The sequence below is a fragment of the Trachypithecus francoisi genome, unplaced genomic scaffold, assembly GCF_009764315.1.
Source record: "Trachypithecus francoisi isolate TF-2019V2 unplaced genomic scaffold, Tfra_2.0 Lachesis_group11, whole genome shotgun sequence".
Classification (NCBI taxonomy): domain Eukaryota; kingdom Metazoa; phylum Chordata; class Mammalia; order Primates; family Cercopithecidae; genus Trachypithecus; species Trachypithecus francoisi.
The window spans coordinates 101,669,072-101,682,844 of record NW_022681456.1 but is presented as its reverse complement, the minus strand read 5'-3'; the positions used below and the strand labels follow the sequence as shown (position 1 = coordinate 101,682,844).

The window sequence follows — 13,773 nt, the reverse complement described above, 5'->3', positions numbered from 1 at the left end:
ATCACAATGTTTATATGATTGGCAAGCAAAACCACAGCCTGTGGGCCACGAGTGTGTACATGTGTTTACATTTTGTCTTTAGTCTTTTCCCCAAGACAACAACAGAGTTAAATAGTTGCAAAAGAGACTGTATGACCCACAAAGCTTAAAATATTTGTTATCTGACCTTTACAAAAGAATCTGTCAGTACCTGGTTTATATTCTTTTCCCTGGGAGGTATTCTAAATTCTCTGCCTCAGCAGCTCAGAGAAGGGGAAAGAGAACTACTGTTTTTCCTACAGAGTAGGAAGATGATCTAGGCCATAAATGTTAATTGCTGGTCTGTGGGTCACTTAAACAGTTCAGGAATGGGATTTAGAGAGATCCTGAGCTGGATGCAAAAGGAATACGTTTGTCCCTTTCCAGGTATTTTGAAGATTAGGAGAGGGAAGAGGGTTTAATCTAATCAAATTATGTTATTATATTGATTTACTCCAAACAAATGTAGGGTTCTGGGCTGTCACTAGGCCCAACCAGAGCTATGTGGTGATCCACCTACCAGTTCAGCACATAGAACAGCTTCTTACTGTAAGAATTAAAGAAAATATGCCTTGCAGCTATGATCATAAATCTTTTTCTCTCTGCTTATACTTGAGCTAGCTTAGGTTAAAACACAATGTAAAATATAGGCATGGCAAAGTTTATGCATGTTTTGATTTTTATACCAGATTTGGGTTCAAATCTTGGCTTCTGTAAAGGCTATTTCAGCTTAGACAATTTACCCTGTCCACACCTCTGATGAGACACAAGTGCTGGGTTCTTGTGCTTTTTGTGTGTAAGGTTCTTGCTGATAGAAAAAGTTTTGGTCAGGCACATTGGCCCACGTCTGTAATCCCAGCACTTAGGGAGGCCAAGGAGTAGAGACCAGCCTGGGCAACACAGTGATAACTGTTCTCTACAAAACATAAAAAAATATTAACCACGTGTGGTGGCACACACCGATAGTCCCATCTCCTCGGTAGGCTGAGGTGAGAAGATCACTTGAGTCTGGGAGGTCAAGGTTGCAGTGAGCCATGATCACACCACTATACTCCAGCCTGGGTGACAGAATGAGACTTTGTCTCAAAAATAAATAAATGAATAAATAAAATAAAATAAAATTGTACAGGAATCCGGCATCTGTATCTTCTAAAAATATATCACACAGTGGGATCTTTTGTGTAAAAGGAGGCCTCAGCTGGAAAGGCTGGAGCCCGACCAAAATTTGTATTTTCTCAACACAAAGTTCTATTTTAAGATACTCTGTAAGATTGCTCATGGAAAGGCCAGGCAAAACCATCCCACACAATTAGAGAGGCCTCAGTGAGGCCATATGTTTTAGGAACGGTCTATGGGTTTATTGTCTGGAACAGAGGGGAAGATGGAGTCTCTGCCAAGGGCATCACCATCCCTGGAATTATTGTAAATGTTTCTTACTCAACTCAGCTGGCTTGTGTTTTGGGCCATTATGGCTAATTTAGGGTTTTCTCCTCTTTTAATACTCAGCTCAGACCTACAAGAGCATGATCCTTGATGGCCTGAATTGGTCTTAGTCACCTACCCACCTACCTGTACTTATATAGTGTTCTGGGTTTAACAGTACATTATAATGAAATATGTTCATGTGTTGCCTCGCATGCAGATTCCCAGCTCCTCTATGCACATTCTCTCTCTCTCTCATCCTAGAACACACTGCACAGTAACAATATGAAAACCTTACACAGCATTTCCCACAGGCCAGAAACTGTCCTGTGTATCTTTCACATACTATTTTATTCTTACACTATACTCAGGAGATAAACATTAGTATTTTACATTGTAAAATGAAGACACTAAGGCACAGAGTGGTTAAGTAACTTGCCTAAGATCACACAGCTATTCAATGGCAGAACTTGGAGCAGAGCCAGAAAGTTTAACTCCAGACCCCGCACTCAACCACTAACCTTAACGTGCCTCACAGATTCTCAGTAAATGTTTGTTTGACTGATCTGAACATTATTCAGCACAGATGAATTCATAAAAACATCTGTTCTGGCCTTGAAGGAGAAAGAACAGTCTTAATAGTCTTTTAAAGTCTCAGATACTTAAAAGTTCTCTCAGGACATAGATAAATGAAAATAGGCAAAGATTTCTAAAAAATATCAATAGCTTTGATCTGCACATTACACAAAATTTCATTTGACCACCAAAGGTCTCTTCAGCTACAAAATCTCTTTAAGGACAAATGTGGAATGCCTGTGTTTTAGAAATCAATTGATGTGAAGATATTTACTACATACTTCCATCTAAAACAATAGAAGTTTCTGGATGCAAGGTCAGTTAGCTATTTTTTTCTTTTCTTTTTTTTTTTTTTTTTTTTTTTACATCGTTGGCATCAGCTGTAAAGGGTTTGAGTACTAAGTCTGCCAACATCCATTCCCAAAGTTGCTCTGATTAAGCAGTCAACATCATTAGAAAATACAACCACTGTTAGTACCTTTATTCAGGCAGAAGGTTTAACACAGGGCAGAATTGTTTTGAAGTTGCTTATAAAAGCTCTGACTATTGAAAAGAGAAAGGAAGAAAAAATTATGCCAACAGAACTCAGAGGAAGTTATATGACTGAACTTAAATACCCCTGTGTTTACAGAATGACCTCAGTTAGCATGAGGCAGAAGGAAGGAATGAGTCTGTTGTGGTCTGTGAGAATCGTGTTTAATAGAAAGGGGTATGACAGGGACTTAACAGAATCTGATACCTAAGAGTGATTTTGCAGATCTGTGTGGGAAAAAAAAGATGCATTAAAAAAAATTCACACAAAAAACTCTACATTGAGCTCCCTACCATACCCACTGAAATGATCATAACGATGATCATGACAATGATATGTAATAATACATAAATAAAATAATAGGACACGCATGCCAGACTGACTTTTTGTTTTATATTTTAAAAAATATATATATTTTAAATATATATTGCCAAATACTATAGCAAAATCAAATACATTATTTAAAAATAGTAGAAGAGTGCAGTGAACTTCTGTCTTATTTGTTCATTCACTCATTCATTTATTTTTGGCAGCCCAGAGATTATTCCCCCTTCTTACAGTGCTTGGATTTCCTGCTGGGAACTTCCCTGTTGCCTCACTTTGAGAAGTCTGGGTGGAATCCCAAGGGGTTCTGCCTGCCCTAACTCCCTCCATGGAACTCAGAGGAGGCTTCTTGGTCAGTCAGTCATCTCAGTGCCCTGCTAGGGACAAGGGGCAGGCATGTGACTAATCTTAAGTTCAACCAAAAAGCTTTCTTTTCTTAGGACTTTGATGCGTATTTCCAAAAAACTGGTGTTAAGTTTACCTGTTTGTTTCTGAGAGGGTGCTCAAGAGGGATTGTCCAGATGCCTGTTTCCTGTCTTGGGCGTGCCGGGTTCTTCATTTCCCTTCAATTCTGTATGCTTTCCTAGCCTCTTCCAACAGTTTCCCCTTTTCTTAAGATACCAGCTCTGCTTCAATTGTTTGCCCCCAGTGAATAAGTGCTGGGTACCAGCTAATCAGGAAACCAAGTAAAAATCATGCTGACTAAATTGACCAATCAGGCCATAAGTGAGGACAGAAGCTTGGAAGAGGCCCAGACTGGGGATTCTTGGGAGACTGGGCAAATACTGTTTGGGTGTCAGGTGTGGCAGTGCCAAGAGAGCCAGGTGAAGGTCACCAGGGCTGTGACATTTAGTGAGGCTGACAAAGCCCCAGAAACACAGCATCATGAGTGGCAGTCTCAAAGAATGTTTAAAATTAAGGTTCAAAATAAAGCAACTAGGTCACGGATCACAACATAGCACACTGGAATATTCTAAAGAAGGATACTGCATTTCTCTTCCCTCTGGCTGTGTGCTCACCTTTTGCATGCACTTGACTGAACAATGAAATTAGGCTTATCGGTTTCATTTTGTTTATAGCTGATTTTACAGCCCCGCTCATCATTAAAACTGTTTGCATCTGAATTCACAGACTCAAAAACTTTCCCAGGAGCCTTATTTTCATAAATTCACTTAGAATGAGCTCATGTTAAGTTTTATATATCATTTTAAAATTCTAAAGTTAAAACCCCAGATAAAATTACATCTTCCATTTAAAACTTTTACTAAAGATAATTTTTCTTAGTCAATACTGCCAGGCCCATGTTACCTCATTTGTTTGGAAACAATTTGTAAGCAAAGAAATAAGCAGGAAGATATTGACTTTTATCTGTCTAGTCATACCTGAATAGGGACTCTCTTGAGAGCCAAATTTCATTCTGTTTCACAGTTTTCCAAGAGAAAAGCAGTAGCAGCAACACAGTGGACACAATCAGGGTGGTGGCTCCACATCGATTCAGCCAAGTACAGAGCTTGCTCAGTCCGTGCACAAAAAGGATGCAGTAGCCCATGCTGGAAAACAGAGTGGAAGGAACAGGATTACTTTGGGGGTGCAATGGCTCCCCTCGAATTATCTCCTACAAAACTAACCTTCATATGAAGCTTGTCCTGTGCTAGAGAAACAAACAGAAACTTCCCTGCCTTAGACAACATTAACATGTTTGTTCTCTAAAGCGCTGCACTAGCATGTTTGCTATGTCTTGTTGAAATATTTCTTGCTATTTCTTCAGTGTAGAGAATGATAGAGTCATCTTGCAGGCTCAAAGTGCCCTGGATTTCAGCAGCTGAGGCATCATGAGAAGTCCCACATATAAGCTCTTGGGTCCTGAACGGATCCTCTGACCCAAGCTCCCTCCCTCGTGTCACTGTCATTGTATAACCCTATTGGCACTATGTGCCCAAATTTGGAGTCTATGCTGCCACAGGTCACATCACAGCTTTGTAGGGATAGTGTCTGAAAGCTCTGCGTCAGGTCCTGAAAGGGATGCTGGTCACCAAGGAGGACTGTTCTCTGTTTCCAGGGCCAGCTGAAGCCCTTAAACTTTGGAAAATATACCCACAGGCCGACTCCTGAGCCTCACAACTGGGAGCTCATCACAGACAAGCTGTATTGATATGCCTAGCTTTACCGGTAGGTACAGGGCTCATGTGTTATCTGAGTAGCACTTTGTATATCAGCGTTACATCTCTAAAAGCCTTTGGCTTGGTGCCACGTGGTCCCTCACATCATCTATGTGCCCATAGAGACACTTCCTGCCGGCTACTTGGACACAGAAGAATATAAACTTGCAGTTTGTACCCATTATTGTTGTGTGTATTTTAGTTGAAATCTGACTTTTTTTTTTTTTTTTCCAGACAGGGTCTCACTTTGTCTTCCAGGTTGGAGTGCAGTGGTGCGATCATGGCTCACTGAAGCCTCAACCTCCTGGGCTCAAGTGATCCTCCCTTCTCAGCCTCCCCAGTAGTTGGGAATATAGGTGTTCACCACTACACCCAACTAATTTTTGTATTTTTCTGTAGAGATGGGGCTTCGCTCTGCTGCCCAGGCTGGTCTCGAACTCTTGGACTAAAGTGATCCACCTGCCTTGGCCTCCCAAAGTACTGGGATTACAGGTGTGATTCTTCCCAAAAATGATAACTGCAAATCATTACAGAATATCTTCAGAAAGAAGCAAGCTTGTGTAAAGGCATCCTATATTAGAAACTATTACGAACAGAAGTATTAATACAGCCCCAAGTAGATACAGCCCATATACTTGTTCTCTTTTTTATTCATTCTTTCTCTTATGTGGCTGGCAATATTCTAGGCACTAAACATATTATTTATAATAAAACACTGGCTCCACAATCAGAGAACGCCAGTCTAGTGAATCAGGTTGCTCTAGTTAATAGAAACAACTAAATATTCTCATTCCTAAACACACCTCCTTAAAAAAACTTTTTTCTCCACCTTCTGTTCTCTGTATCAAGAGCAGAAAAACAACAGAGAAGCATTTGAGGTTTCTGACTTGGGAGACCCTGGGAATCAAGTTGGAGCTCTAATTTCTTCCTTCAAGTCCCATAAGTCGGTTAGTCCAGCTCCGTAAGTTTAGGGTTCACTGTTCGGCCAAAGAGAGTGACCGTCCTACTCCCCAATGAGGAGGATGATTTGAGCTTAAGGAGACCCATGTTCCCCAAACCCCCACCACAAGCACTGGATTTGACTGCCACAGATATCTTGCAAGAGCCTTGCACTTGTCAGAACCGAGTCTCTAATGTAAAAACAAAAACCCAAACCAAAAACCTCTTCTCACTTCCACAACTCCCTTGTTCAACCTTAAAGGTATGGAGCTTTTCTATAAGTCTTACTTATATGGTACAACTGACCTTGCTGGTGTCATTTGCTGTGCCTGACCACAATGGCTGCTCAAGTTCATAAGCCTGCTTTGCCCCCTGTTCCTCTAGCGGCAGCTGTTCCCAACCCAAACTGAGCGGGGCATCCTATGAAGCCCCCTGGGCTCCGTTCTTTCATTCATCAGACATTTAACTATGTACTTAACACTACTGCAGATATCAAGAATATATCAGTGAACAAAAGAGACAATAATCCTTATCCTTGTGGAATTCACATGGGTGGGGAATAACAGTTAGTGAATAAGTAAAAAACACATAGGGCATGTACATTGGTTGAGATTTTAATGTGGGTGGTCACAGAAGGCCTCATTGACATTTGAGGAAGACCTGAAATGCATAGGGAACGTGCCACACTGATACATCCTTACAACCCTATGAATCACCTTTGTTAATGTTTAACCCATGAAAACACTAAAGAAAAAGGTGAACTGGCTTGCTGAATTAAGTCTTGTGATAGTGTTAGGTCTTGGGACCCCAACCGACTATGCCAACGGGAAAAAAATATTAAGTTGAAAGTTGACTCATGCAAGAAAGTACCTTTCCTTTTGTTACTAAGCAGTTAGCTACAGATAAAAGCTTAACTATCTCCACAGATAGCTACTCTAGGTTCACCTTATCTTATGTAAAGTGCTGATTTACTGGGGTTGAGAAGAACACATAATTGACCATTCCCCTATCTGCTCCTTTTCTCTGGCAACATGGGGATTCAGTCATGTGACCACACATTCCCACTTTCCCCCTCCAGCCTGCTTTTCCCCTTTAAATACTAAAGACCTCAAAATCATCTTCGGAGAAAGGCACAGACTGCAGATTGTTTCTGTGATTCTGTGTTCCTTTCTTCCAGGCATGTCCTTAATCTTGGCAAAATACATCTCCAAATTCATTCACACATGGCTCAGATACTTTTTGGTTTCCAGGTCACCCATCTAGTAAATAATAGAGCAAAGATATAAACCCAGGAATTTCAGATTCCAGAGCCCACACTCCATGTGCAGTCCTGCTGTAGAGGATTTGACTTGACCAGCTGATTCCTGTGTTGCTAACACCTTATCACACAACATCACCTACTTTCTTCCCAACTACTGCATTCATGACATCTCAATAGTCATTTTCTGCCTCCTTGTAGGAACAGAGCTGCCACCCGGCAGAACAAAGGGGAAGGAGAACACTGGGATTCCAACAGCTCCAGAGCAATGGCCACAAAGTGGCAGAAGACAAGAATAAGGAAGCTAACAACACAAATATTTAGCTGCATTATGTGTTTGCGTGTCTAGGGAGCACTTCCCGTGTGGCGGGCACTGCGCTAAGTGCTTCGTATGGGCCTGTCCACAATATTTGCAGTGCATGGGGGCAAGGACGGTACTGGTTTTAAATATACTATCTAATTAAAACATTTAATCCTCATTATCCTCCATTTCATAAATGAGGAAACTAAAGCTTAAAAGAGTTAACTAACTTGCCCACAGTCCCAGAAGCTAGGAATGGGATCAGATCTGGAGGTTCAGTGCCCTAATGCTCTGCTATAATCTAGGGGCCGGCAATAATTAAGGCTTTCAGCCCATGCCGTCTTTGTCGTTAGTATTCAACTCTGTCTTTGTAGTAGGAAAACAGTCATCCACACCATGTAAACAAATGAGCATGGCTGTGTACCAGTAAAATTTATTTATAAAAACAGGCAGCAGGCTACATTTGGCTCATGGGCCATGTACAGCAAGGAAAAAAACAAGAAAAAAACTTTTATCTGAGGAATGAAGTCCTTTTCATTATCAGGCCCAGAGAGGCATTAAAATGAGACTGCAGTCACATCCTATTCCCCTCTTTGAGCTATGTATTCATTTTTTGAAACTGCTTGTTATTGCTACAAGACGCAATAAAGTAATCTAATAACGCCACACAAGACACTATAACTCACAACCTACAGCTTAACAATGGATAGCCAACACTAGTCAATGTTATTCAATGTAAATCAATGAGAATTCCTGACAAACAACTTTGTATCAGCCCACTCCCTGCCTACCCCCTTTTGCCTTTAAAAATCCACTTGTGGCCAGGCATGGTGGCTCATGCCTATAATCCCAGCCCTTTGGGACGCCAAGGCGGGCAGATCACGAAGTTAGGAGTTCGAGACCAGCCTGATCAACATGGTGAAACCCTGTCTCTACTAAAAATACAAAAATTAGCTGGGCATGGTGGTGCGTGCCTGTAATCCCAGCTACTCGGGAGGCTGAGGCAGGAGAATTGTTTGAACCCAAGAGGCGGAGGCTGCAGTGAGCCGAGATCGTGCCACTGAACTCCAGCCTGGGCAACAGAGTGAGATTCCATCTTAAACAAACAAAAAAGCAAACAAACAAAAACTAAACAAAACCCACTTGTAACTGCTGCTAATTGGACTGTGTAAATTCAGGGCAACTTGAATCTATTCTGCTGGGTTGGGATCCTCAGCCTTGGCCCAAATAAACTCTCTACTTTATTAATTTTGCCTCAGCCTCTTCCTTTTAGGTTGACAATAGTTTGTGGATCCCTGCTACAACCAGAATGAAGGAGAACACATTCCTTTTCAGTCAGCACCTGTATCAAGTAACATGAAAAATTTTAAATCAAATATCCTTATTATTGACATATGGTTTAAAGAAATGTTAAGCCATATACAATAATCTCTACTTAGGTTTGTAAATTTCTTAGAGAGTATCACATTCTTAAAAGTCTAACACAAATATCACAGAGATCAAGATGTTTCTCCACTATGAAACTTCATCTTTCAGCATCTGCTTGAACGCAGATCTCAGCAGCAGGGGAGAGAAACACACTCTTTGTCTGCATCGCTCGGGGCAGGATATGGCCTCCTTTTGAAAGTGGGAAGTCAAGCCAATGAGAAGCGACATGCTTTTCTGGCCTTCGGGGAGACGAAACCATTGTCCGGCTTGCTCTGGTCAGTCTGGTGAAGGAGGTTCTGGGCTGCTGATCAGAGGCCTTCACAACACGCACAAAAGAGCCAGTGCAAACACTGACACTTCACAAAATCATAACCTGGAGAGACCAAAGCCAAACTCAGGCTGCTGACTGCGTGGTTTAGCTCAGTACTAAGACGCATTTTCAAAGCACGTTTGAGAAAGAACCACCACCACTGCCTTCGCGAATGTAGCGATCTGACACACAGAGACACCTCTCTCCTTAACAGGCTGGGGGTATCTCCAGTTTTGATTTTATTGACAAACTGCTAGGCATGCAGCACTTAAATAACTAAAAACACTTGCATTTCTCTTTCTGCTTTTATGGTGCACACTCGAAGAGAATTTAATAGGAAACACAAACCACCAATGTTTGTCCTTTCACATCAGAATAACAAATGTTTTAAATCTGTGTTGTTTGGGGACTTGTTAGCAGCAAATCATTGCGTAAGAGTTAGTCCAAAGTACTTTCCTGAAACTCACCAAGAAGATTTTAAGTGAAAACAAAACGAAACAAAACAAAACAACACTTCTCTTTCACATTTACAGCAGAATTCACAGAAGTGGAAAGATGACAGCTTTATACCTCTGGCCCAGACATTTTATATTTGCTATGGCTTCACTTTCTGCTTAATTATATGCAACAAAGAGTATCTTTTTGCTAATAAGTAGAACTGAAATTCTACCTTTTAATTTGTCCACAAGCTATAATAACTCACTGAGAGTATCTATAAGTAGCATTATTAATACAAGACAGAGGCAATCTTACCATTATACTCCTTTAAAGAATTCCCAATTTTAGAGAGTCTAAGTGAAACCTAGTCCGAATTCGCTTCATTACAATCTGATTAGGGTCCCCGTTTCTCCCCTCATTCTTTATCTCAAACACTCAATGGTTGGAGAAATTTTCCAGAAGAATGAATATATTTGGAAGTGAGAATTTATTCATACTCCAAGAAAAGAATCCCAAAAGACATTTCTGTGTATTTCCTTAGTCTCCCATGCTAGGTGCTGAGATCCTGGGGTAAGTATGAAAGGATTCTTTATATATATTTCTCCTTGAGATAGATTTCTTCTGTTCTTTTCCAGCATGTCTATTGCACAACTGGGAGAAAAATGCCAATGCTTTCACCTTCTGAGAACCTACCTAATTATCTTTTACTCCTCTCAGCCTTATAGTCTACCTACCAGCTCCAAAATTTATGAAACATCTAGTAGTAAATAAGGCAGGGCTCTGGTATCAGAAAAGCCTCGGTTTGCATGTCCACCCTGACACTGTTGTTTGATCCTGGGCAAATTATTTAAGTTCTCTAGTTCTTAATTTATTTATATTGTGAGGGAGAATAATAATTGTTTGTAGTGCTCCATGCCTGATACACACAAAACAATACATTATAACATTAAACTTATTATACTATAATGATATTACTGTTTGGCAATTATTTTTCTGCTAAATACAGTAAGAAGCAGGAAATGTGTAAAGTTTGCATGTATTCCAGGTAGAAACAGACATGTCAAAACCAGGTTACTCTAAGTATAGTAACTTCCTAAGGCCCAGGGGACTCTATTAGGTACAGTGGAACACGAATGTTCTAGTGCAGACTTTATGTTTGGAGGTTCACAATGAGGAAAAGGGAACTAGGAATTCATTAGAAATTAAAGAGTCTGGAACTGGGTCAAGAGAGCTGGGCCCTTCTCGGGTTGAGCTGGGCCCTTCTCGGGTTGAGCTGGGCCCTTCTCTGTCATTCGTGAGTTCTGTGGCCACAGGAGAATCTCTCATGGAGCCTTTGTGATTTATTTTACAAGGGCTCAATATTTCCTGCCACACCCACATCAAAGAGTTGTAGTGTGGAATAAATGAAATAGTGTATGTGAACATGTTCCATAAACTAAAGGTGAAGTTAAATGTATCAAATGCAGTGTTTTTGTGTTTATATGTGCTACCAGTTACACATTAATAAAATACGTGATTAGATCTGTAAACAACACCTCAAGAAAATTCAGTTTATCAAAGTCCAGATTGACCCAAAATACCTAATTTCATTGTAAGAATTTTAAGAGTAAATTTCCTTGTGCACTATTATTTGCTTCAAAAAGGTTTGATTCAAACATTATTTTTATAGATGAGATATTGCAGAAGGTAAGATACACTGGTAGTATGTGAAATATTGTAGTCACGTGTTTATGTTAATGTTCATTCACATACCAAGGACACAAACAAGTGCTTAAGCAAAGCCTTCCTCACAATCATTTCAAACTTCTCTCTACTCTGCAATGTACACTTTTGTGAAAATGAAGATAATGTAAAGTAGAATCTCTTTGGTGAATTAATACATAATGAGGAAGCTTTTGCATTCAATCCTGATAAGAAATAAAAGTATTAACTGTTTGGAAGTTCAAGCAGGTTCTTTTTAGGATAGAATAACATTTTATTCATTCCTGAACTCTAAGCAACTAAAACATAGCAGGGACTGTTTCATAAGCGTAGTTGAATCATTGTGGTTGAAGGTATCAGAAACTAACATGGAAACAAAGGTGTACTTAAAAATCAATCATTTCAAGTTCACCTTGAGGATAGTAAGACCCACGACTGTTTGTCACCAGAACTGTCCATATACAGGGCCTGGATGTTTCCCCTTGATGGTGCCTTTACTCCAGGACTGGCTTCCTTCACCCCAGCCTGGTTGACGTAGTCTCAATTATCAATACATTTTCCATCAAGGCTTGGAAGACCTTTGGCCAAAGCTATGTGACTCTAAAACTGCCTCCAAAAATTAGGAAAGCCACTTTCTCTACCCTTCTACAGCATAATCATCTTGAGAATCTGAGTTCTGTCATTTCTTCTTCCACAAACTACTATATTTGAGAGTCCAGCAACTTCACTTTGGAAGCAAAGGTACACTGGGTAATGCACTATTTGTTGATGTCCTCTCCTCTAGTCCCATGAATTAATACAGACCTGACTGCATAGGCATAGACCTCATCGTGTGTCCATCATTCTTTAATTCCCTACAATTGTTTTTGTAAGCAACATCTATCATGCTGGGAATTACGAGAAAACACAGGCAAACAAAATGGTGGTCCTAACCCTAATGAAAACAAGACAAAGAAGGTTGCTAAAAGAGTAAGAGGGATTTGTTAAGATTACCAAAATCTGCATAAGGAGTCCCTGGTTTGAGATTCTCTAAGAGAAAAGGAAAGAAAGAAATTCACCGATAACAACAAAGGAGCTTGATGAACAAGAGGCTGAAATGGCAACACTTAGGTCCACCCACGTCCTCCCTGCAAAGTCACAGCCCACTTTATACAGCACTGGGTGTGTGGCATCTGCAATTGAGTCTCTCTCTTACATTCACAGAGGCACATTTCACAGCCCCTTCAATATGGCATTGCAGAATGCTAACTTGCTAAGTGCTAGGGTTGCTCACTTTCGAGTTGCTCACTTTTGAGCACAGAAGGTTAAAAAAGAAATGAAGAGGTTTGAAGAATCAAAGGAGGAAGAAAGGGAAGGAAGAAAAAGGAGAGGCCTATACTTAATGTTTCTTTGATTTCCTTTAACTTTGGTTCACCCAATCTCATTTGTACAGGGTAGATTGAAATCATGACTTGCAATTAGTTATGTGGCGTAGCTTACATTTCTCACATGTATTATTGTATTCAGTCTCATCTGAATCTAAATTACACTTTACACTAAATTTTACTTTCAAATCCTGATTTCCAAGACATCTGCTATTCACCACTTAGGGCTTAACAGACACAAACATTCATCTTTTATAACTAACAGAGTTTGGTAATATTAAGGGCAGAATTCCAGTCTGATAATTAACTGTTCAAACTTCTCTGCACTTTGATTGAGCACAATATATTGGTCAGTGGATCTCCAGCCCACAGGCACCCTGACCTACTCTCTGCTCACTTCATTCTAGCCATTGCTCTGCTCTAATGTTGTATTGGTCTGTGATCTACAATCTCTGCTTTGACTAAACATTTAGTAGAACCCCTCAGCAAAGTCCTCCTGCTTCCCTTCCTGGTCACAACCTTCCCATAGCACTGCCTCATAGTCCTTGATGATTGACCACCAGTCTGGTGCAGTCCCAGGTCCCTCCGTTCCTGGGCACTGCCCTCAAAAGCAGCCCTCTCTGGACGAGACTTAACTCCTAGTTCTCACATCCACTTCTGCCTTCAGGTCCCAGGATGGAGTAGTTCATGCTGGCACAGCAAGAGCACAGGCATAAACACATTCAAGTTAAAATCTTTTTAGTCTTATCCCATAGTATTCTGAAGTAGAACTTTAATCAAGTTTTGAACCCCTTTGTAGATTAATAAACCAGCAGAGAGTCTTTGACTGCTTGACATTAAGGCTTTGTCCCATTGAGGACTGGAGACATGGGGAGGAAAAGCAAGAGAGGAAAACAGGAAAGCTTGACAGACTCAGCTTTCTTTTACATTGTGGCGAGTAACATGGAAGATACCATATTTAAGAACGTTAGAATACTTCACTGAGATTTAAAAAAGGACTTCC

The 13,773-nt window shown here is 40.5% G+C and overlaps 1 protein-coding gene across 3 annotated transcripts in view; it reads right to left on the bottom strand.

The window, feature by feature from the left end:
• Positions 1-13,773, bottom strand: part of TMTC1 (transmembrane O-mannosyltransferase targeting cadherins 1) — a 294,086-nt gene that overhangs the window by 88,483 nt on the left and 191,830 nt on the right. For all 3 annotated transcript variants that reach the window (XM_033222533.1, XM_033222534.1, XM_033222535.1), the window contains one exon: positions 4,255-4,422. In XM_033222533.1, the coding sequence (XP_033078424.1) occupies positions 4,255-4,422 (168 nt within the window). The remainder of the gene's footprint in view (positions 1-4,254; positions 4,423-13,773) is intronic.